Source organism: Salmo trutta, chromosome 18 (genome assembly GCF_901001165.1).
Source record: "Salmo trutta chromosome 18, fSalTru1.1, whole genome shotgun sequence".
NCBI classification, from domain to species: Eukaryota; Metazoa; Chordata; class Actinopteri; order Salmoniformes; family Salmonidae; genus Salmo; species Salmo trutta.
Genome location: NC_042974.1, coordinates 12430192 through 12453695, shown reverse-complemented (window position 1 = coordinate 12453695; position 23504 = coordinate 12430192). Strand labels below are relative to the sequence as shown.

General features: G+C 43.6%; 1 protein-coding gene across 1 annotated transcript; it reads left to right on the top strand.

Annotated features, from left to right (window-relative positions):
* Positions 1 to 1147: 1147 nt before the first annotated feature.
* LOC115152841 (tumor necrosis factor alpha-induced protein 3) lies at positions 1148 to 23205 on the top strand. The gene is made up of 9 exons (XM_029697708.1): positions 1148 to 1444; positions 2430 to 2771; positions 9628 to 9818; positions 17628 to 17769; positions 18035 to 18205; positions 18403 to 18583; positions 18818 to 19605; positions 19906 to 20105; positions 20231 to 23205. Exons 2-9 carry the CDS (start codon positions 2465 to 2467, stop codon positions 20507 to 20509), a joined length of 2259 nt encoding a protein of 752 aa, XP_029553568.1. The 5' UTR covers positions 1148 to 1444; positions 2430 to 2464; the 3' UTR covers positions 20510 to 23205.
* Positions 23206 to 23504: the final 299 nt, after the last annotated feature.

Sequence of the window (23504 nt, the reverse complement as noted above, 5' to 3'; positions counted from 1 at the left end):
AGCTAGACTACGATGACTCAAGCTTTTTTTTCTCCTTCATTTAACTTGGCAAGTCAGTTAAGAACAAATTCTTATTCACAATGACAGCCTACCAGGGAACAGTGGGTTAACTGCCTTGTTCAGGGGCAGAACGACAGATGTTTACCTTGTCAGCTCAATGTTCTACACTGCACAGAGGGAGTTGCTATCTGGTAGAGGACCAGCTCTTTCCTGACTTCCTCTACAGTGGCTGCAAATGACCTTCATCAGACTGCATTACCCCACAGGGGGAGCCCCTAAATAGTCTTTATATACAATGCAGCTAAAGTATGATGCTCTGTGTAGCTGAGGGTTATGCTGCTGCAAATAGCTGTCTATATAGAGTAGACATGGGCTTATGGGTAATTACACATATCCTTTATATGGATTCGATGTGTTAATAAACTCAAATGAATTGTGGGTAAGCCCCATCACCCTAGAAGTATTATTTTAGATTAATCAGTAATCTCCATGTAAGTTTGCTTGCAAATCGTTTAAGTGCATGCTGTATAGGTGTAATTATGTAACTACAGTATGCTTCGCCTTCCTACACTGTAATTACCCCGCACCTCTCCAAAAACCTGGATATGAAAGTATGTGTGTCTTTCGGAGTGTTGGGTTAAAAACGGAAGTCAAATTTCGGTTGGACCTTGTGTGCAATTGACCAATAAAGTTATTTAAATCTTCATCTTAATTACTGTAGGCCTACTCACATGTAACAAACATGTAGGTATTTTTGAGAGGTTAGAGAGGCGGACCAGCAGCCATTCTAACCAAATGGACAATAAATTCCATTCCATTCTAATCCATTTCATTAAATTAAATTAAATTCCATTCCATTTCATTATATTACATTCTCTTCTATTCATGGTAATGCATAGGATTGTGGAAAGCCAACGTCTACATTTTAATCGTGAATCTGAGTCAGGATTTAGGTCAGATGTATGACTTATCTCATTCCAATGTAACTATTTATTCTAGGGCTCGCTGTCTCTTAAAAAAAATGACGCTCCCTCTTTGTGCTCACCGACGCGCCTCCATTGTGCACAGTAGGTGGGACCATGCATTTCAGTGCGCTATTCGTCACCAACACGACCCAGAGAACGTAGCCTAATGGCGCTTTGCTCAGACACCCCCTATGTGTGTGAGATGTAACTGCGTCTGAAGGTTGTGAGAGATAAGTGGAAAGTCCCTAACACTGGAAATCCCCTTTGTCTGCCTTGGCTTTTCCGCAGTCTACATGAACTACATTAAGTTGGAGGACGTGATCTATGCTTTGACAGCCTATAGAGTAAACATACCAACATATAATTGATTGTGAAGAAGGCTGAATGGCGTTGTTTGGACTGCTGCGGTTACCTTGATTGAAGTGGCCGAGGACTACCTGGAGCATCCTTAGGGCTTTGTTGGTGGTCTTATTGTACAGGTAATATTCATTCATATTCTATATGTTTCTCTATCAATAATTGGAACTCACTTTCGTTTTAGCGTTTCAAATCTATATACTATAAGTCGTTGCGTTGTTGTGTTTCTGGGGAGACAGGTTGCGCACGTCGGTGGGCGCCATTGTTTACGAAGACGTCACCCTCAAGCAATTAAATATGGAATTAATAGTTAATGTTACATTGTAACTATGTTTATGACAATACTCGCGATGCAATGTTACAATGTGTCAAACGTTGCTGTCAGCAGGCTCCCGTTACTGTCTTTTGTGTCAACCGCAGCGCTCACCATTCTGGTGCTCTGACCAAAGTCTGCCAATATCGAAAGAGCAACACTCTCCTTATTACATAGATATTTAGAGGTTATTCTACAATTACATTATGCGCCTTCAAGGTAGGCTATACTGTATTTGATGAAGGATGCTTGAATAGTTTTGTTGTCACTGTACGCGGTGCATACATCTTATTTTATCACATTGTAGTTAGGTGCCTCTTCAATAATATCATAAGAGCCTATTGTTATGTTATAAGTAATGTCTGACTGACAAGTTCCTGTTTCAATGGTCCTCCATTTTGACAAATGGAAAGAACTGTAAGGGTTTTTAATAGTTTCATTCTGTGCAACTTTTATGCAACAATCATTGCCAGTATTATCAAAGCATGACTTTTCTGTGATGGTGGTTGTGAGTGGGCCTTATTTGTTTTTTAACTAGCCCCTGCCTAGAGCTGTCCTTTGGCTTAGGGTCTGACAAATCACCATCAGCTTGTAGAGGGCGCCATGTGCCTCATCCCATTGGGGCAACAGAGGTTGTGGGGGAATTCTAACTTGGAAAAGAACACAAAAGCTGTCTTGTTTGTCTTTAGTCATGACCCCCGCTTTGTCTAGTATTAGAAGTGCCCATATAGTCCAGTGATCAGAACCACGTGCTGCCAATGACACCAACCAACAACTGTTTTCCTCCCCTTCAGTTCTGCGTTGGTACACGTTACATCTGGTGAACACCATGTCCCAGGGACAGAATTTCCTGCCCAAGTTCCTCTTTGTGAGTAACCTGCTGAAAGCGGTCAAGATCCGGGAGCGGGTGCCCAACGATGTGGTGAAGCCGGCGGGCAGGGAAAGCCTGATGCACCACCTGCGGGGCATGCACCGCTACACCCTGGAGATGATCAGCATGAGCCAGTTCCCTCAGGCCTTCCAACAGGTCATCCAGGCAGCCATCTTGGACAGGGCCATGCAGAGCTCCCTAGAGCAGGAGAAGAAGCTCAACTGGTGCCGCGAGGTCAAGAAAATGGTACCACTGAGGACCAATGGTAATGTATTAGTTTGGTTTGGGTTTCTGTTCCCCTTGTTGGTCATTCTAGTAGGAAGGTAGGAGGTATTTGTCAAAAGAGTTTAAAAGACCCTGACACTGAAGATCATTTTTTCAGCAGAGAGAGGGTTGGGGGATTTGTGTCACTTTTAGAATGACCATTATCAGCTCTTGATTTGACTGGTACCTAACATGACTCTGCAGATTTCCAGTACAGTATTTGTAGATCATAACGTCTAGGGTAATTATGTGGGACATCCCAAAGCAGAAATTCTATGCTGTCATACTGATCATTTCCCATCCATTGTTCTAAAGACCATGTTGACCAAGTGAATTCTGTTGACACATTCAAACTCTGTAATGATTTGTTTCTGTCTGCTTTGCAGTGGAGGTTTGGGTATAACCCTTCTCTCAATAAGTAGCTAAGTGAGTTGGACCTTTATTCACAAATCATACAGCAAACAACCCCACTTGTCTTGACTCACACGTGGGTTAGTTACCATGTCAATCATGTCATTTCATTGAACCATTGCAAAGATGGAATGTTATTGTCAGGTGGATATATAACCAGGTTATTAGATTTATTGTCTTATCGAGGGCAATATCTTATCACCTGGCATCTTGAACCTTTGCCATTTTAATGCTGTCACACCATAGTAACAGTACATGAAATGGGAATCAAAGGCTATTGTCTTTTCCCTATATGTTGAAACTACAGTATTTCCAGTAAAATTATAGGGTTAAGAGAAGTTTGTCTTCCTGTAAATCCAATCCAGAAAGAGCCTTGACATGATACATATTTCCTTTCTATTGAGTGAGTGGAATTTCCTCATCTAAGTCTCTGGAGGGCCCACCCATGCCTTAATTTGGAAAATATAGAAGCCTTTGGAGGGCCGAGCCAGGCCTTGATTTAGAAAATATACATTTTACATTTTAGTCATTTAGCAGATGCTCTTATCCAGAGCGACTTACAGTAGCGAATTCATACATTTCATACAATTTCATACATATCATACTTTTTTTTTCTGTGCTGGCCCCCCATGGGAATCAAACCCACAACCCTGGTGTTGCAAACACCATGCTCTACCAACTGAGCTACAGAAGTCTCTGGAGGGCCCAGCCAGACCTTGATTTAGAAAATATAGAAGTCTCTGGAGGGCCCAGCCAGACCTTGATTTAGAAAATATAGAAGTCTCTGGAGGGCCCAGCCAGACCTTGATTTAGAAAATATAGAAGTCTCTGGAGGGCCCAGCCAGACCTTGATTTGGGAAATAATGGTATAGAGTAGCTTTTCCTATGAATGACATAGCAGCCATGACTTTAAGACTAAGGAGGACCACTCTGTCTGTTGCTGGCTGGCTGCTGACTCACTGGAATGAATCCATTGCGTAAGGTGACTGGTGAATAAGGACAGGACACCAGAGGTAGAGGACTAGAGGAGGACCGTACAGGAGAGGTAGAGGAGGACCGTACAGGAGAGGTAGAGGAGGACCGTACAGGAGAGGTAGAGGAGGACCGTACCGGAGAGGTAGAGGAGGACCGTACCGGAGAGGTAGAGGAGGACAGGAGAGGTAGAGAAGGACAGGAGAGGTAGAGAAGGACAGGAGAGGTAGAGGAGGACCGTACCGGAGAGGTAGAGGAGGACCGTACAGGAGAGGTAGAGGAGGACCGTACAGGAGAGGTAGAGGAGGACCGTACCGGAGAGGTAGAGGAGGACCGTACCGGAGAGGTAGAGGAGGACCGTACCGGAGAGGTAGAGGAGGACAGGAGAGGTAGAGGAGGACCGTACAGGAGAGGTAGAGGAGGACCGTACAGGAGAGGTAGAGGAGGACCGTACAGGAGAGGTAGAGGAGGACCGTACCGGAGAGGTAGAGGAGGACCGTACCGGAGAGGTAGAGGAGGACAGGAGAGGTAGAGAAGGACAGGAGAGGTAGAGGAGGACAGGAGAGGTAGAGGAGGACCGTACCGGAGAGGTAGAGAAGGACAGGAGAGGTAGAGGAGGACAGGAGAGGTAGAGGAGGACCGTACCGGAGAGGTAGAGGAGGACCGTACCGGAGAGGTAGAGGAGGACAGGAGAGGTAGAGGAGGACAGGAGAGGTAGAGGGGGACAGGAGAGGTAGAGGGGGACAGGAGAGGTAGAGGAGGACAGGAGAGGTAGAGGAGGACAGGAGAGGTAGAGGACGGGAACCTTGTGCTGGGGACAATAAAATATGCAGTTTTGTCACACAACGCAATGCCACAGATGTCTTAAGTTTTGAGTGTGCAATTAGCATGTTGACTGCAGGAATGTCCACCAGAGCTGTTGTCAGATAATTAAATGTTCATTTCTCTGTCATAACCCACCTCCAAAGTTGTTTTAGAGGATTTGGCAGTACTTCCAACCGGACTCAAAACAACCGCAGACCACGTGTATGGCGTTGTGTGGGCGAGCAGTTTGCTGATGTCAACGTTGTCAACAGAGTGCCCCATAGTGGCGGTGGGGTTATGGTATGGGCAGGCATAAGCTACAGTAAACGAAAACGATTTCATTTTATCGTGATACCATGACGAGATCCTGAAGCCCATTGTTGTGCGAACATCACCTCATGTTTCAGCATGATAATCCACGGCTCCATGAAGCTGAAAATATCCCAGTTTTTCCATGGCCTGCATACTCACCAGATATGTCACACGTTGAGCATGTTTGGGATGCTCTGGATCAACGTGTATGACAGCGTGTTCCAGTTTCTGCCAATATCCAGCAACTTCACACAGCCATTGAAGAGGAGTGGGACAACATTCCACAGGCCACAATCAACAGCCTGATCAACTCTATGCGAAGGAGATGTGTCATGCTGCATGAGGCATATGGTGGTCACACCAGATACTGACTGGTTTTCTGATCCACACCCCTACCTTTTTTTTAAAGGTATCTGTGACCAACAGATACATATCTGTATTCCCAGTCATGGCGAAACCATAGATTAGGGCCTAGTGCATTTATTTCAATTGACTGATTTCCTTATAACTCAGTAAAATCTTTGAAATTGTTGCATGGTGCGTTTATATTTTTGTTCAGTATACATATGAGGATTCTGACAACACAACAAGCATAGTGTGTTTTTACCAGAAATGTGTGTTTTGTACAGTATGATTCAACCTCCAGATGGAACATGATCAAGGTGAGCTGAGCGGAAGTTTGTTGTTGCTCGGTTGGAATGTTCCCTTTACTGACAGAAGAAAGCTATTGCTCCAATCATACCTCAAATTGTTGAAAGAATAGTAATCCAAAAACGTAATTTTTACTTTTTCAAATTGTATTACATAGTTATAATAGTAATGTACATATTATACTTATAATAGTAATGTACAAATTACATAGTTATAGTTGTAATATACATATTACGTAGTTATAATACATATTACATAGTTATGATAGTAATGTACATATTACATAGTTATAATACCTATTACATAGTTATAATAATGTGCATATTACATAGTTATAATACCTATTACATAGTTATAATAATGTGCATATTACATAGTTATAATACCTATTACATAGTTAGAATAATGTGCATATTACATAGTTATAATACCTATTACATAGTTATAATAATGTGCATATTACATAGTTATAATACATATTACATAGTTATAATACATATTACATAGTTATAATAGTAATGTACATAATACATAGTTGTAATACCTATTAAATAGTTATGATAGTAATGTACATATTACAGTTATATTACCTATTACAGGGTTAATAGTAATGTACATATTAGTTATAATACCTATTGCATAGTTATAATAGTAATATACATATAACATAGTTGTAATAGTAATGTACACATTACAGTTATAATAGTAATATACATATTACATAGTTATAATACCTATTACATAGTTATAATAGTAATATACAGATAACATAGTTGTAATAGTAATGTACACATTACATAGTTATAATGCCTATTACATAGTTATAATAATGTGCATATTACATAGTTATAATACCTATTACATAGTTATAATAGTAATGTACATATTACATAGTTATAATACATTTTGCAGAGTTATAATAGTAATGTACATATCACAGTTATAATAATGTACATAGTTATAATACATATTACATAGTTATAATAATGTACATAGTTATAATACATATTACATAGTTATAATAATGTACATAGTTATCGTACATTTTACAGAGTTATAATAGTAATGTACATATCACAGTTATAATAATGTACATAGTTATAATACATATTACATAGTTATAATAATGTACATAGTTATAATACATATTACATAGTTATAATACATTTTGCAGAGTTATAATAGTAATGTACATATCACAGTTATAATAATGTACATAGTTATAATACATATTACATAGTTATAATAATGTACATAGTTATAATACATATTACATAGTTATAATAATGTACATAGTTATCGTACATTTTACAGAGTTATAATAGTAATGTACATATCACAGTTATAATAATGTACGTAGTTATAATACATATTACATAGTTTTAATAATGTACATAGTTATAATGCATATTACATAGTTATAATTAAGCAGTAAGGCCCGAGGAGGTGTGGTATATGGCCAATATACCATGGCTAAGGACTGTTCTTATGCAAGAGGCAACACAGAGTGCCTGGATACAGCCCTTAGCCGTGGTATAATGGCCATATACCACAAATACCTTATTGCCTTATTACTATTATAAACTGGTTACCAACGTAATTAGACCAGTAAATTGTACTTTTTTGTCATACCCATGGTATACGGTCTGATATACCATGGCTTTCAGCCAATCAACATTCAGGGCTCAAAACAACCAGTTTATAATACATATTACATAGTTATAATAGTAATGCACATATTACAAGGTTATGATAGTGATACACATTACAAAGGTATAATATTTGAGAGCATACAGTATGCAAAAACAGTGTTGCACTTATCGCAACACAGTGTCTCCACCTCTGCTGGTGTTTTCAGCAAGCTGTCCACCTCTACTGGTGTATTCGACATGCTGTCCACCTCCACTGGTGTATTCGACACGCTGTCCACCTCCACTGGTGTATTCGACACGCTGTCCACCTCTACTGGTGTATTCGACACGCTGTCCACCTCTACTGGTGTTTTCAGCACGCTGTCCACCTCTACTGGTGTTTTCAGCACGCTGTCCACCTCTACTGGTGTATTCGACACGCTGTCCACCTCTACTGGTGTATTCGACACGCTGTCCACCTCTACTGGTGTTTTCAGCACGCTGTCCACCTCTACTGGTGTTTTCAGCACGCTGTCCACCTCTACTGGTGTATTCGACACGCTGTCCACCTCTACTGGTGTATTCGACACGCTGTCCACCTCTACTGGTGTATTCGACACGCTGTCCACCTCTACTGGTGTATTCGACACGCTGTCCACCTCTACTGGTGTTTTCGACACGCTGTCCACCTCTACTGGTGTTTTCAGCACGCTGTCCACCTCTACTGGTGTTTTCAGTACGCTGTCCACCTCTTCTGTTGTTTTCGACACGCTGTCCACCTCTACTGGTGTTTTCGACACGCTGTCCACCTCTATAGACCCAGACTGCTGTATTCAACATGGCGGAAGACAAAAAGAGGAAGGCAGAAGGTATTCAGTGTCAGAACTCAGAACGTCTTCTTTTAGGTTAAGAAATATGCGGGTGTAAAATATAAAAATATATCATCCCACACAAAATGAGATCTCTATTGGTTGTTGGTGAAGCTCGTGAATAGAAAACATTCCAGCCGAGCCACGCACCGCCCCTCTGGAAAGTCCAGGGCCACATGTCTCGGATGTCTCTGGAGTAGCTGACAAGGGGAAGAAAGAGTCAAATGGCAGCTTCACAGCACTTAGTCACAGAGAACCACAATCAGGGAAATTCCTCTCTTTGGTGTGGCAGGCAGCAGGGTATTTCAAATGCTTTAGGCCCATTTTGTTACAATGACAAAAAGACCCACCGCCCTGCAGTAAGAGTCAGACGGTTTGTCTGCCAGATGGTTTATCATTGATTTCTTAAACTTGGATTAAAACCTGCAAACGCAACTTTACCTGATTTACTCATTTAGCCCATCTGTCACCCTCTCCAGTCATCACTGAAGGCTGTTTTTTCATTCTCTTATTTAGTTTAGGTTGTTTTAGTGTTAATGTGCCAAGGGAGCATATCTGACCACCATTCTACAGTTAAAGTTTAAACCAATACTGTATGTGTCATTGGCCTAGTGGTCCAGTCTGTTTTAGCCATGTTGTATGGCATGATGACAACCATAGAAGACAACACATGGAAAGCGATGAAAGTACACCACAAACCAACAGTGCTGATAGTCTGTGACATCATTTCCACTGTAAGGTGATGAATGGTGGTCAGATATAACAAACCAACAGTGCTGATAGTCTGTGATGTCAAACTTTCTCAGGCTGTTTTATATTTCCTCTGTAAGGTGATGAATGGTGGTCAGATATAACGGATGCCTAAAGAGCGCTGCGAGAGCTGCTCTGGAAATTCCCTCTCTCATTTTCCTCCTTTTTTGCAGAGCGATACAGGTCTTTGTCGGCGATGGATAGTTTTGCTGTTAATAACTCGCAGTCTTACCTGTGGTGTTGTGAAGATGGGAAGTTCATAGTAAAGAGTTGTGTTAGTAACGGCACTGTAGATAAACTTACCCTCCACTCTACCTGGATCAAACCAGATGGAACTCTACAAAGTTTGAATGCATGAACATAATCAGTTCTCAGCAACAAAAGAGTGATCAAATTAAGAGCCTACACCTGTATGTAATATCTACCCCCATATGTCATGGCTTTGTGTGTGTTGCAGGAGATGGGAACTGTCTTCTCCATGCTGCCTCTCAGTACATGCTGGGGGTGCAGGACACAGACCTGGTCCTGAGGAAGGCCCTACACAGTGTGCTCAAGGAGACCGAAACAGGCAACTTTAGAGCCCGTTTCCAGACAGAGCTACTGCAGTCTCAGGAGTTCACCCAGACTGGCCTGCGTTACAGCACCATGGTGAGGAACGGAGGCCCCCTCTATGACCAGGATTGTGTTAGAATAGCAGACCTCCTCTACGACCAGGATGGTGTTACTATAGCAGACCTCCTCTACGACCAGGATGGTGTTACTATAGCAGACCTCCTCTATGACCAGGATGGTGTTACTATAGCAGACCTCCTCTACGTCCAGGATGGTGTTACTATAGCAGACCTCCTCTACGTCCAGGATGGTGTTACTATAGCAGACCTCCTCTACGACCAGGATGGTGTTACTATAGCAGACCTCCTCTACGTCCAGGATGGTGTTACTATAGCAGACCTCCTCTACGTCCAGGATGGTGTTACTATAGCAGACCTCCTCTACGTCCAGGATGGTGTTACTATAGCAGACCTCCTCAACAACCAGGATGGTGTTACTATAGCAGACCTCCTCTACGTCCAGGATGGTGTTACTATAGCAGACCTCCTCTACAACCAGGATGGTGTTACTATAGCAGACCTCCTCTACGACCAGGATGGTGTTACTACAGCAGACCTCCTCAACAACCAGGATGGTGTTACTATAGCAGACCTCCTCTACAACCAGGATGGTGTTACTATAGCAGACCTCCTCTACGACCAGGATGGTGTTACTATAGCAGACCTCCTCTACGACCAGGATGGTGTTACTATAGCAGACGTCCTCTACGACCAGGATGGTGTTACTATAGCAGACCTGGGCCAAAGTACATAACGTCAAATACTTGAAAAGTGTAGTAAGATGTGTGCTTGATTTAGTTTGGAGTTAGCACTTTAGGGACCAGGCAAACTAAATCAAGTGCAAACCAAGTATTTGAAAGTGTTTGACATATTCTGACCCAGGTATCAGCTTTTAGTAGTATTGTCTGTTAGTAGTATCACCCAGGTATATTAGTAGTATCATCTGTTAGTAGTATCACCCAGGTCTATTAGTAGTATCACCCAGGTCTGTTAGTAGTATCACCTGTTAGTAGTATCACCCAGGTCTGTTAGTAGTATCGCCCGGGTATATTAGTAGTATCATCTGTTAGTAGTATCACCCAGGTCTATTAGTAGTATTACCCAGGTCTGTTAGTAGTATCACCTGTTAGTAGTATTGCCCAGGTCTGTTAGTAGTATCGCCCAGGTCTGTTAGTAGTATTGCCCAGGTCTGTTAGTAGTATTGCCCAGGTCTGTTAGTAGTATCGCCCAGGTCTGTTAGTAGTATCGCCCAGGTCTGTTTGTAGTATCGCCCAGGTCTGTTTGTAGTATCACCCAGGTCTGTTAGTAGTATCACCTGTTATTAGTATCACCTGTTAGTAGTATCACCTGTTAGTAGTATCACCCAGGTCTATTAGTAGCGTCATCTGTTACTAGTATCACCTTTTAGTAGTATCACCCAGGTCTATTAGTAGTATCATCTGTTAGTAGTATCACCCCACCTATTATTAGTATCAACCAGGTCTGTTAGTAGTATCACCCAGGTCTGCTAGTAGTGTCACCCAGGTCTGCTAGTAGTGTCACCCAGGTCGTAGTGGTCATCCCTGTGGCTCAGTTGGTAGAGCATGGTGTGTGCAACGCCAGGGTTGTGGGTTCGATTCCCACGGGGGGCCAGTACAAAAAAATAAAAATAAATAAAATGCATGAAATGTATGCATTCACTACTGTAAGTCGCTCTGAATAAGAGCGTCTGTTAAATGACTAACATGTAAAAATGTAAATGTTAGTAGTATCACCTGTTGGTAGTATCACCCAGGTCTGTTAGTAGTATCACACAGGTCTGTTGGTAGTATCACCTGTTGGTAGTATCACCCAGGTCTGTTAGTAGTATCACCTGTTGGTAGTATCACCCAGGTCTGTTAGTAGTATCACACAGGTCTGTTGGTAGTATCACCTGTTGGTTGTATCACCCAGGTCTGTTAGTAGTATCACCTGTTGGTAGTATCACCCAGGTCTGTTAGTAGTATCACCTGTTGGTAGTATCACCCAGGTCTGTTAGTAGTATCACTTGTTGGTAGTATCACCCAGGTCTGTTAGTAGTATCACCTGTTGGTAGTATCACCCAGGTCTGTTAGTAGTATCACCTGTTGGTAGTATCACCCAGGTCTGTTAGTAGTATCACACAGGTCTGTTGGTAGTATCACCTGTTGGTTGTATCACCCAGGTCTGTTAGTAGTATCACCTGTTGGTAGTATCACCCAGGTCTGTTATTAGTATCACCCAGGTCTGTTAGTAGTATCACCTGTTGGTAGTATCACCCAGGTCTGTTAGTAGTATCACCTGTTGGTTGTATCACCCAGGTCTGTTAGTAGTATCACCCAGGTCTGTTAGTAGTATCACCCAGGTCCGTTAGTAGTATCACCCAGGTCTGTTACTAGTATCACCCAAGTCTGTTAGTAGTATCACCTGTTGGTTGTATCACCCAGATCTGTTAGTAGTATCACCCAGGTCTGTTATTAGTATCACCCAGGTCTGTTAGTAGTATCACCTGTTGGTAGTTTCATCCAGGTCTGTTAGTTGTATCACCCAGGTCTGTTAGTAGTATCACCCAGGTCTGTTACTAGTATCACCCAGGTATGTTATTAGTATCACCCAGGTCTGTTAGTAGTATCACCCAGGTCTGTTATTAGTATCACCCAGGTCTGTTAGTAGTATCACCTGTTGGTAGTATCACCCAGGTCTGTTAGTAGTATCACTTGTTGGTAGTATCACCCAGGTCTGTTAGTAGTATCACCTGTTGGTAGTATCACCCAGGTCTGTTAGTAGTATCACTTGTTGGTAGTATCACCCAGGTCTGTTAGTAGTATCACTTGTTGGTAGTATCACCCAGGTCTGTTAGTAGTATCACCTGTTGGTTGTATCACCCAGGTCTGTTAGTAGTATCACCCAGGTCTGTTAGTAGTATCACCCAGGTCTGTTAGTAGTATCACCTGTTGGTAGTATCACCCAGGTCTGTTAGTAGTATCACCTGTTGGTAGTATCACCCAGGTCTGTTAGTAGTATCACTTGTTGGTAGTATCACCCAGGTCTGTTAGTAGTATCACTTGTTGGTAGTATCACCCAGGTCTGTTAGTAGTATCACTTGTTGGTAGTATCACCCAGGTCTGTTAGTAGTATCACCTGTTGGTAGTATCACCCAGGTCTGTTAGTAGTATCACTTGTTGGTAGTATCACCCAGGTCTGTTAGTAGTATCACTTGTTGGTAGTATCACCCAGGTCTGTTAGTAGTATCACTTGTTGGTAGTATCACCCAGGTCTGTTAGTAGTATCACCTGTTGGTAGTATCACCCAGGTCTGTTAGTAGTATCACACAGGTCTGTTGGTAGTATCACCTGTTAGTAGTATTGCCCAGGTCTGTTAGTAGTATCGCCCAGGTCTGTTAGTAGTATTGCCCAGGTCTGTTAGTAGTATTGCCCAGGTCTGTTAGTAGTATCGCCCAGGTCTGTTAGTAGTATCGCCCAGGTCTGTTTGTAGTATCGCCCAGGTCTGTTTGTAGTATCACCCAGGTCTGTTAGTAGTATCACCTGTTATTAGTATCACCTGTTAGTAGTATCACCTGTTAGTAGTATCACCCAGGTCTATTAGTAGCGTCATCTGTTACTAGTATCACCTTTTAGTAGTATCACCCAGGTCTATTAGTAGTATCATCTGTTAGTAGTATCACCCCACCTATTATTAGTATCAACCAGGTCTGTTAGTAGTATCACCCAGGTCTGCTAGTAGTGTCACCCAGGTCTGCTAGTAGTGTCACCCAGGTCGTAGTGGTCATCCCTGTGGCTCAGTTGGTAGAGCATGGTGTGTGCAACGCCAGGGTTGTGGGTTCGATTCCCACGGGGGGCCAGTACAAAAAAATAAAAATAAATAAAATGCATGAAATGTATGCATTCACTACTGTAAGTCGCTCTGAATAAGAGCGTCTGTTAAATGACTAACATGTAAAAATGTAAATGTTAGTAGTATCACCTGTTGGTAGTATCACCCAGGTCTGTTAGTAGTATCACACAGGTCTGTTGGTAGTATCACCTGTTGGTAGTATCACCCAGGTCTGTTAGTAGTATCACCTGTTGGTAGTATCACCCAGGTCTGTTAGTAGTATCACACAGGTCTGTTGGTAGTATCACCTGTTGGTTGTATCACCCAGGTCTGTTAGTAGTATCACCTGTTGGTAGTATCACCCAGGTCTGTTAGTAGTATCACCTGTTGGTAGTATCACCCAGGTCTGTTAGTAGTATCACTTGTTGGTAGTATCACCCAGGTCTGTTAGTAGTATCACCTGTTGGTAGTATCACCCAGGTCTGTTAGTAGTATCACCTGTTGGTAGTATCACCCAGGTCTGTTAGTAGTATCACACAGGTCTGTTGGTAGTATCACCTGTTGGTTGTATCACCCAGGTCTGTTAGTAGTATCACCTGTTGGTAGTATCACCCAGGTCTGTTATTAGTATCACCCAGGTCTGTTAGTAGTATCACCTGTTGGTAGTATCACCCAGGTCTGTTAGTAGTATCACCTGTTGGTTGTATCACCCAGGTCTGTTAGTAGTATCACCCAGGTCTGTTAGTAGTATCACCCAGGTCCGTTAGTAGTATCACCCAGGTCTGTTACTAGTATCACCCAAGTCTGTTAGTAGTATCACCTGTTGGTTGTATCACCCAGATCTGTTAGTAGTATCACCCAGGTCTGTTATTAGTATCACCCAGGTCTGTTAGTAGTATCACCTGTTGGTAGTTTCATCCAGGTCTGTTAGTTGTATCACCCAGGTCTGTTAGTAGTATCACCCAGGTCTGTTACTAGTATCACCCAGGTATGTTATTAGTATCACCCAGGTCTGTTAGTAGTATCACCCAGGTCTGTTATTAGTATCACCCAGGTCTGTTAGTAGTATCACCTGTTGGTAGTATCACCCAGGTCTGTTAGTAGTATCACTTGTTGGTAGTATCACCCAGGTCTGTTAGTAGTATCACCTGTTGGTAGTATCACCCAGGTCTGTTAGTAGTATCACTTGTTGGTAGTATCACCCAGGTCTGTTAGTAGTATCACTTGTTGGTAGTATCACCCAGGTCTGTTAGTAGTATCACCTGTTGGTTGTATCACCCAGGTCTGTTAGTAGTATCACCCAGGTCTGTTAGTAGTATCACCCAGGTCTGTTAGTAGTATCACCTGTTGGTAGTATCACCCAGGTCTGTTAGTAGTATCACCTGTTGGTAGTATCACCCAGGTCTGTTAGTAGTATCACTTGTTGGTAGTATCACCCAGGTCTGTTAGTAGTATCACTTGTTGGTAGTATCACCCAGGTCTGTTAGTAGTATCACTTGTTGGTAGTATCACCCAGGTCTGTTAGTAGTATCACCTGTTGGTAGTATCACCCAGGTCTGTTAGTAGTATCACTTGTTGGTAGTATCACCCAGGTCTGTTAGTAGTATCACTTGTTGGTAGTATCACCCAGGTCTGTTAGTAGTATCACTTGTTGGTAGTATCACCCAGGTCTGTTAGTAGTATCACCTGTTGGTAGTATCACCCAGGTCTGTTAGTAGTATCACACAGGTCTGTTGGTAGTATCACCTGTTAGTAGTATTGCCCAGGTCTGTTAGTAGTATCGCCCAGGTCTGTTAGTAGTATTGCCCAGGTCTGTTAGTAGTATTGCCCAGGTCTGTTAGTAGTATCGCCCAGGTCTGTTAGTAGTATCGCCCAGGTCTGTTTGTAGTATCGCCCAGGTCTGTTTGTAGTATCACCCAGGTCTGTTAGTAGTATCACCTGTTATTAGTATCACCTGTTAGTAGTATCACCTGTTAGTAGTATCACCCAGGTCTATTAGTAGCGTCATCTGTTACTAGTATCACCTTTTAGTAGTATCACCCAGGTCTATTAGTAGTATCATCTGTTAGTAGTATCACCCCACCTATTATTAGTATCAACCAGGTCTGTTAGTAGTATCACCCAGGTCTGCTAGTAGTGTCACCCAGGTCTGCTAGTAGTGTCACCCAGGTCGTAGTGGTCATCCCTGTGGCTCAGTTGGTAGAGCATGGTGTGTGCAACGCCAGGGTTGTGGGTTCGATTCCCACGGGGGGCCAGTACAAAAAAATAAAAATAAATAAAATGCATGAAATGTATGCATTCACTACTGTAAGTCGCTCTGAATAAGAGCGTCTGTTAAATGACTAACATGTAAAAATGTAAATGTTAGTAGTATCACCTGTTGGTAGTATCACCCAGGTCTGTTAGTAGTATCACACAGGTCTGTTGGTAGTATCACCTGTTGGTAGTATCACCCAGGTCTGTTAGTAGTATCACCTGTTGGTAGTATCACCCAGGTCTGTTAGTAGTATCACACAGGTCTGTTGGTAGTATCACCTGTTGGTTGTATCACCCAGGTCTGTTAGTAGTATCACCTGTTGGTAGTATCACCCAGGTCTGTTAGTAGTATCACCTGTTGGTAGTATCACCCAGGTCTGTTAGTAGTATCACTTGTTGGTAGTATCACCCAGGTCTGTTAGTAGTATCACCTGTTGGTAGTATCACCCAGGTCTGTTAGTAGTATCACCTGTTGGTAGTATCACCCAGGTCTGTTAGTAGTATCACACAGGTCTGTTGGTAGTATCACCTGTTGGTTGTATCACCCAGGTCTGTTAGTAGTATCACCTGTTGGTAGTATCACCCAGGTCTGTTATTAGTATCACCCAGGTCTGTTAGTAGTATCACCTGTTGGTAGTATCACCCAGGTCTGTTAGTAGTATCACCTGTTGGTTGTATCACCCAGGTCTGTTAGTAGTATCACCCAGGTCTGTTAGTAGTATCACCCAGGTCCGTTAGTAGTATCACCCAGGTCTGTTACTAGTATCACCCAAGTCTGTTAGTAGTATCACCTGTTGGTTGTATCACCCAGATCTGTTAGTAGTATCACCCAGGTCTGTTATTAGTATCACCCAGGTCTGTTAGTAGTATCACCTGTTGGTAGTTTCATCCAGGTCTGTTAGTTGTATCACCCAGGTCTGTTAGTAGTATCACCCAGGTCTGTTACTAGTATCACCCAGGTATGTTATTAGTATCACCCAGGTCTGTTAGTAGTATCACCCAGGTCTGTTATTAGTATCACCCAGGTCTGTTAGTAGTATCACCTGTTGGTAGTATCACCCAGGTCTGTTAGTAGTATCACTTGTTGGTAGTATCACCCAGGTCTGTTAGTAGTATCACCTGTTGGTAGTATCACCCAGGTCTGTTAGTAGTATCACTTGTTGGTAGTATCACCCAGGTCTGTTAGTAGTATCACTTGTTGGTAGTATCACCCAGGTCTGTTAGTAGTATCACCTGTTGGTTGTATCACCCAGGTCTGTTAGTAGTATCACCCAGGTCTGTTAGTAGTATCACCCAGGTCTGTTAGTAGTATCACCTGTTGGTAGTATCACCCAGGTCTGTTAGTAGTATCACCTGTTGGTAGTATCACCCAGGTCTGTTAGTAGTATCACTTGTTGGTAGTATCACCCAGGTCTGTTAGTAGTATCACTTGTTGGTAGTATCACCCAGGTCTGTTAGTAGTATCACTTGTTGGTAGTATCACCCAGGTCTGTTAGTAGTATCACCTGTTGGTAGTATCACCCAGGTCTGTTAGTAGTATCACTTGTTGGTAGTATCACCCAGGTCTGTTAGTAGTATCACTTGTTGGTAGTATCACCCAGGTCTGTTAGTAGTATCACTTGTTGGTAGTATCACCCAGGTCTGTTAGTAGTATCACTTGTTGGTAGTATCACCCAGGTCTGTTAGTAGTATCACCTGTTATTAGGATCATGATGTTTAAAGCAGCTAAAGGGGTTGTAATTGATTATTCTTCTGTCAGAATTGGGAGGAGGAATGGGAGAAAATCATCAAGATGGCGTCGCCTGTGTCCAGCAGCAACGGGCTGCAGTTTGACTCCCTGGAGGACATGCACATCTTTATCCTCTCCAACATCCTCCGCAGGCCCATCATCGTCATCGCAGGTACAGCCTTTCTCAATGGAGCCTCTTATCACTCAGTTCATCAGAAGTTCAAACCCAGATGTATATGCAGTTTCTGTAGTTCTTTCTGTAGATGTGTCTACTACAGCAGTAGAATCAGTCAGTGTGCTGTCTTTTTGTTGGTCTGTCTACTATAGCAGTAGAAGTAGTCAGTGTGCTGTATCTGTAGGTTTGTCTATTACAGCAGTAGAAGCAGTCAGTGTGCTGTATTGTGTTCAGTGACTAACTCATGGCTGTATCCTTACAGACCAGGTGCTGCGCAGCATGAGGTCCTGCTCCTCCTTCTCTCCCCTCAACGTGGGGGGCATCTACCTTCCTCTGCACTGGCCTCCAAGGGAATGCTACAAGTACCCCATAGTGCTCGGCTACGACTCCCAGCACTTTGCTCCCCTCATCACCATCAAAGACAGTGGCCCAGGTGTGAACAGTAACCGTCGTTGATAGATTACTGTGTTGAGAGGTGCTTGTAGGATGAGGGGAATGTGACCCATCTTCCACAACTTACTATATTGGGTCATTTATTGTGCTGTTTTGGTGTTCAGTGTCATTGTGTCCCAGAAAGGTGCTAGCTATATACTACTTCCTGTTTATCATCATTATGACTGTGTGCCCCAGAGATCCGAGCAGTACCGCTGATCAACCCGGGCCGCGGGGGCTTCGAGGAGCTCCACGTGCACTTCTTGATGGAGAAGGAGCAAACTCAGAAGGAGAGGCTTCTGAAGGACTACCTAATGCTGATGGAGATCCCTGTCATTGGACTGGGCTACGATACCACACGCATCATCAATGCTGCGAGGTGGGTGGGACGCTAGAGGCATGGAGAACGATAGAGAACAGGATGTAAAACACTGTTTAAAAAGCACAATACAAATCTGTTTTTAAAAAGTCTTTGTGGCATAATAGTACTTTATTTATTGGGGTGGGTCAAGTTGAGAACCAGTTGTCATTATTGTCGACCTGGCAGTCTGGCCAAGAGGTGTATAATTATCCTATCAGTAGTATTGAGTGTGTTGCGTGCTGCCTTTCCCAGGCTGGATGAAGGGAACCTGCCTGAGGACATGAACCTGATGGAGGACTACCTCCAGTTGGTCAACCACGAGTACAAGCGCTGGCAGGAGGACAAGGACCAACTGTGGGCCGCCCCCCACCCCCATAGACCACCCCCCTTCTCCGTGTCTCAATTGTCCCTCATCGAGATCCGATGTGCCACACCACGGTGCACCTTCTACGTCTCCGTGGACACCCAGCCACACTGCCACGAGTGCTTTGAGAAACGCCAGGGCCAGCCCAACGGGAGGACAGAGGCTGCCCCTACGAAAGGCGGTGGTCAGGCTTGTGAGCCGGGGTGTAGTAGTAGAGTACGGCCCAGCCCCCCTGGCCGTCTGGCGGTGTTATCCAGCCCGCTCTCCGTCGCTCCGCCGTGCTCGGCGTCCTGCCGTTACAGCGAAACCCACGCCATGAAGTGCAAGATGCCTGGCTGCGTTTTCACCCGCAGCAAGGAGCACAATGGTCTGTGTGAACGCTGCTTTAACAGCCGGCAGAATGCACCAGGGAGGTGCAGCATGTGCCACCAGGAGGCCTTCAGGATATTTAACGGACTGTGCCCCCCGTGTTTCCAGAGTACTGGCACAGTGCGGGGCGAGGAGCCCCAGCCGTCGGCAGCAGCGGCCTCTTCTGGGTCGTTATGGACCCAGCCCCCGCCCAGGGAATCTGAGTACTCGGGCCGGCCCTGTAAGAGGTCGGGATGCCAGTTCTTTGGAACTCAACAGAAGCGTGGATTCTGCACCATCTGCTATTTGGACTATCAGACCAACCACCGTAAGTCTAACCAGATGCTTGTTCTTAGTCATTTTAACAAGAAATGCTTTTCTTTTCAAGTCCCAGCAAAATATATAGATTTAATCTAAAGGAATCAGGCCACATCAAAAGCCACAGCTGTCATGTCTTATCTTGGTCTACTTATGTCAGTATACTTAGAAACAACATGAAACTAACTCGATGTTTACACCAGACAGAACTGGAAAAGCTGCAAATTTACCTGAATCTCAAGAATAGTTGATATTGTGTGTGGTCATATGTGAGTTTGACATGTGTTTTCTCTGGGTTTATCTCCTCCAGTAGCGACCCTTCCTCCTCCTGCTCCAATCCAGACTCGCCACGCGTCGGAGGCAGGCTTCCAAAATGCTTCGCGCTGTCAGGGCCCGGGGTGTGGGGCTGAGGGCAATACCATGCTGGAGTGCTTCTTTAACGAGCAGAGCTCCAGGCTGAACCAGAATGCTAGCAGGGCTCCCGGTGCCCACTCCCCTCCACTGGTCATGGTGAGTGTCTCCCTCCCTCTCACACAGGGCCCAGTGGATGTACACTACATCTTGAATTGCAAATCACTTTTACAGTTTCAGAGTGTAGAATGATTTGTTTCCTCTTTGTTTTTCTCTATCTGCAGCGAACTGCTAAACCAGAACCAGACAGACCCAGACAGACCCAGACCCAGGCCACGTGCAGGTGGAATGGCTGCAGTAACTTCTTCCCTGGCTGCACAGACCTGTGTCCAGAGTGCCGGGCCACGCGGGGGCAGAGAGAGAGCCGCAGGGAGAGGGCAGGGGCACCTAAAGAGACGATGAAGCAGAGCTGTAAAGCCCAAGGCTGTGACCACTATGCCAACATAGAGAAGCAAGGCTTCTGTAATGAATGTGACCACTTTAAGCAGGTCTACAGGGGGTGAGCCCAAAGGTTTGGGGAAGATTAAAATGGTCGTGCCACCATGCTAGTCAATGCATCTCTGAAACTAGTGACCCTAAGGCCAGAAGCCCGTTTTAACATGTGCTCATGAAGAGAAAAGAGCAGGGGCAGTAGAAATGGCCGGCAGAATACCTCTTAGTGCAGTTATTATTATCCCACGTGTACAAGATGAAAGGTGAGGTATATGTGTCAAGACAACGGACAACGTGTACAGTATGTATCATGCTGGACTACTGATTGTATCTTGAAAAAAGCGCAATACGTAAGCTGCTTAATAATACGGCCAAGGAATTATCTATCAAGCAGCTCGTTACCGACACAATAATGTGATAAACTGCAGCTTTTGTTTAAGAACCTCATCGACCAAAATTCTGACAACTGTAAAGTTGTGCCAAAGCCATCACGACCACTACCAAAATGAGAGTTTGGTCAGTAGAAATGTGGTTTAAACAGGATTAGGTACAGTCAAAACTGTACCTACCAAGACAGCTAATGTACAGTATCTGAGCGAGTGGGCAGGACCCTTAAGAACGGAATGGTGCTGCTTGATCAGAAGTCAAACGTAGAGGTTATGTTACATGACAGAGAAAACAGTAGTTAAAACTCAATAATATTCAACCTCAGTACAGATGCTGTTGTGTTCTTGTTTTCAACCTCTCCCACTGCCACATAGATGTCTGCTGGCAGTACATATGTCGTTGTGTTCTTGTTTTCAACCTCTCCCACTGCCACATAGATGTCTGCTGGCAGTACATATGTCGTTGTGTTCTTGTTTTCAACCTCTCCCACTGCCACATAGATGTCTGCTGGCAGTACATATGTCGTTGTGTTCTTGTTTTCAACCTCTCCCACTGCCACATAGATGTCTGCTGGCAGTACATATGTCGTTGTGTTCTTGTTTTCAACCTCTCCCACTGCCACATAGATGTCTGCTGGCAGTACATATGTCGTTGTGTTCTTGTTTTCAACCTCTCCCACTGCCACATAGATGTCTGCTGGCAGTACATATGTCGTTGTGTTCTTGTTTTCAACCTCTCCCACTGCCACATAGATGTCTGCTGGCAGTACATATGTCGTTGTGTTCTTGTTTTCAACCTCTCCCACTGCCACATAGATGTCTGCTGGCAGTACATATGTCGTTGTGTTCTTGTTTTCAACCTCTCCCACTGCCACATAGATGTCTGCTGGCAGTACATATGTCGTTGTGTTCTTGTTTTCAACCTCTCCCACTGCCACATAGATGTCTGCTGGCAGTACATATGTCGTTGTGTTCTTGTTTTCAACCTCTCCCACTGCCACATAGATGTCTGCTGGCAGTACATATGTCGTTGTGTTCTTGTTTTCAACCTCTCCCACTGCCACATAGATGTCTGCTGGCAGTACATATGTCGTTGTGTTCTTGTTCGCTGTCGACCACTTTTTGTATCTCTACTGTAAAAGTCCAAGTTAGCGCTTGCCCTGAGAGTTGTACCACGTTACAGTATGTTCTATATGTGTTAATGCTGGGCAATTACCTTCACACAGACTCCTAGTTAATGAGTTACTTATAGATGAGAGCAGAGTTCAGTTGATCTCGTCCAAGGGGATTGCCAGTGAGGAAAGGAGTGTGTGTTTGGAGGTAAGGAAGGAGAACATAAAGGCAGGAGAAATCCCCGTAGAGCTCAACACCTCATTCAGAGGAGGAAGGGAGGGAGAATGTTAACAAACACCTGTGGGGAAAAACAGCAACACAGCTCTTAGCTTAGTTCATACCTTGTAGCTGTGGCATGGCTGGACCCCAGGAAGAGTAGCTGCTGCTTTGGCTGCAGCCAATGGGGATCCATAATAAATACAAATACAAGCCTGCAGTAAAATACCTCACCACCCATAGAACCTGGCCTGCAGTATAGTACCTCTTTATCGTAGGGGCTCTGCTGAAATCTGCTCTGCTCACACGATGCCTCACTCTACTACTCTGTTTGATATAAAACTGACATTCCTGTGTTTTCTTCTTTTAAACCTATATATTTGAACTGACATTTCCTTTCTGCCAAAAAACGTGCCATCGTCTAGAAAGCATTGATTTGACCTCTTAACTAAGGCATCGATGAAGTCTGTTCAATATGCATATCTGACATCTGTTCAATATGCATATCTGACATCTGTTCAATATGCATATCCGACATCTGTTCAATATGCATATCCGACATCTGTTCAATATGCATATCCGACATCTGTTCAATATGCATATCCGACATCTGTTCAATATGCATATCCGACATCTGTTCAATATGCATATCTGACGCCTGCAAAAAATGTATTTTGTTGATTAAACTTATGGCAGACTAGATATAGATCTGTGCTCTAAGCAGATGATACGCATAATATAATATAATACAAGGGTAATTAGTTGTCAGTACATGCTCTTTGGTTATGGGTCTGAACCCCATTCAGACCACTACACACGGCACAATACTTAATAAGCTGCTCTGGTACTTTCCTTGACATACATAAACATGCAAAGTTGTAACAAAACATGCAAAAGTTGTGAGACATTTTTGTGTAACCTGTCAATAATAAGGTATTGTATGAAAAGCTTTGTTTTGTTTAAGTATTTATTAATATCAAATATTATCTGTACTGTGCGTTTCAATACTTATTTATATGTTGTCCTGAAATGAATTATTTTTATTAAGAAAACCTGACATTGTCTTGTTGCTTATTTCAACTGTGTGTGTGTTTGCACGTAGGCGAGTCAAATTCTATAGTACATACACTACATGACCAAAAGTATGTGGACACCTACTCGTGGTACATCTAAGTTGATCCCCCCCATTTGCTGCTATAACAGCCTCCACTCTTCTGGGAAGGCTTTCCACAAGAGCATTAGTGAGGTTGGGCAATGGATGTCGGGCGATTAGGGCTGGCTCGCAGTCTAGTCTGCGTTCCAATTCATCCCAAAGCTGTTCTATGGGGTTGAAGTCAGGGCTCTGTGCAGG

Bases quoted from the DNA above. Each gene is read 5' to 3' on its own strand.
- LOC115152841 (XM_029697708.1), top strand. From the start codon at position 2,465: ATGTCCCAGGGACAGAATTTCCTGCCCAAGTTCCTCTTTGTGAGTAAC. The intron at 2,772-9,627 runs GTAATGTATTAG...TGTGTGTTGCAG, and splicing joins GGTACCACTGAGGACCAATG to GAGATGGGAACTGTCTTCTC. The intron at 19,606-19,905 runs GTAAGTCTAACC...TATCTCCTCCAG, and splicing joins GGACTATCAGACCAACCACC to TAGCGACCCTTCCTCCTCCT.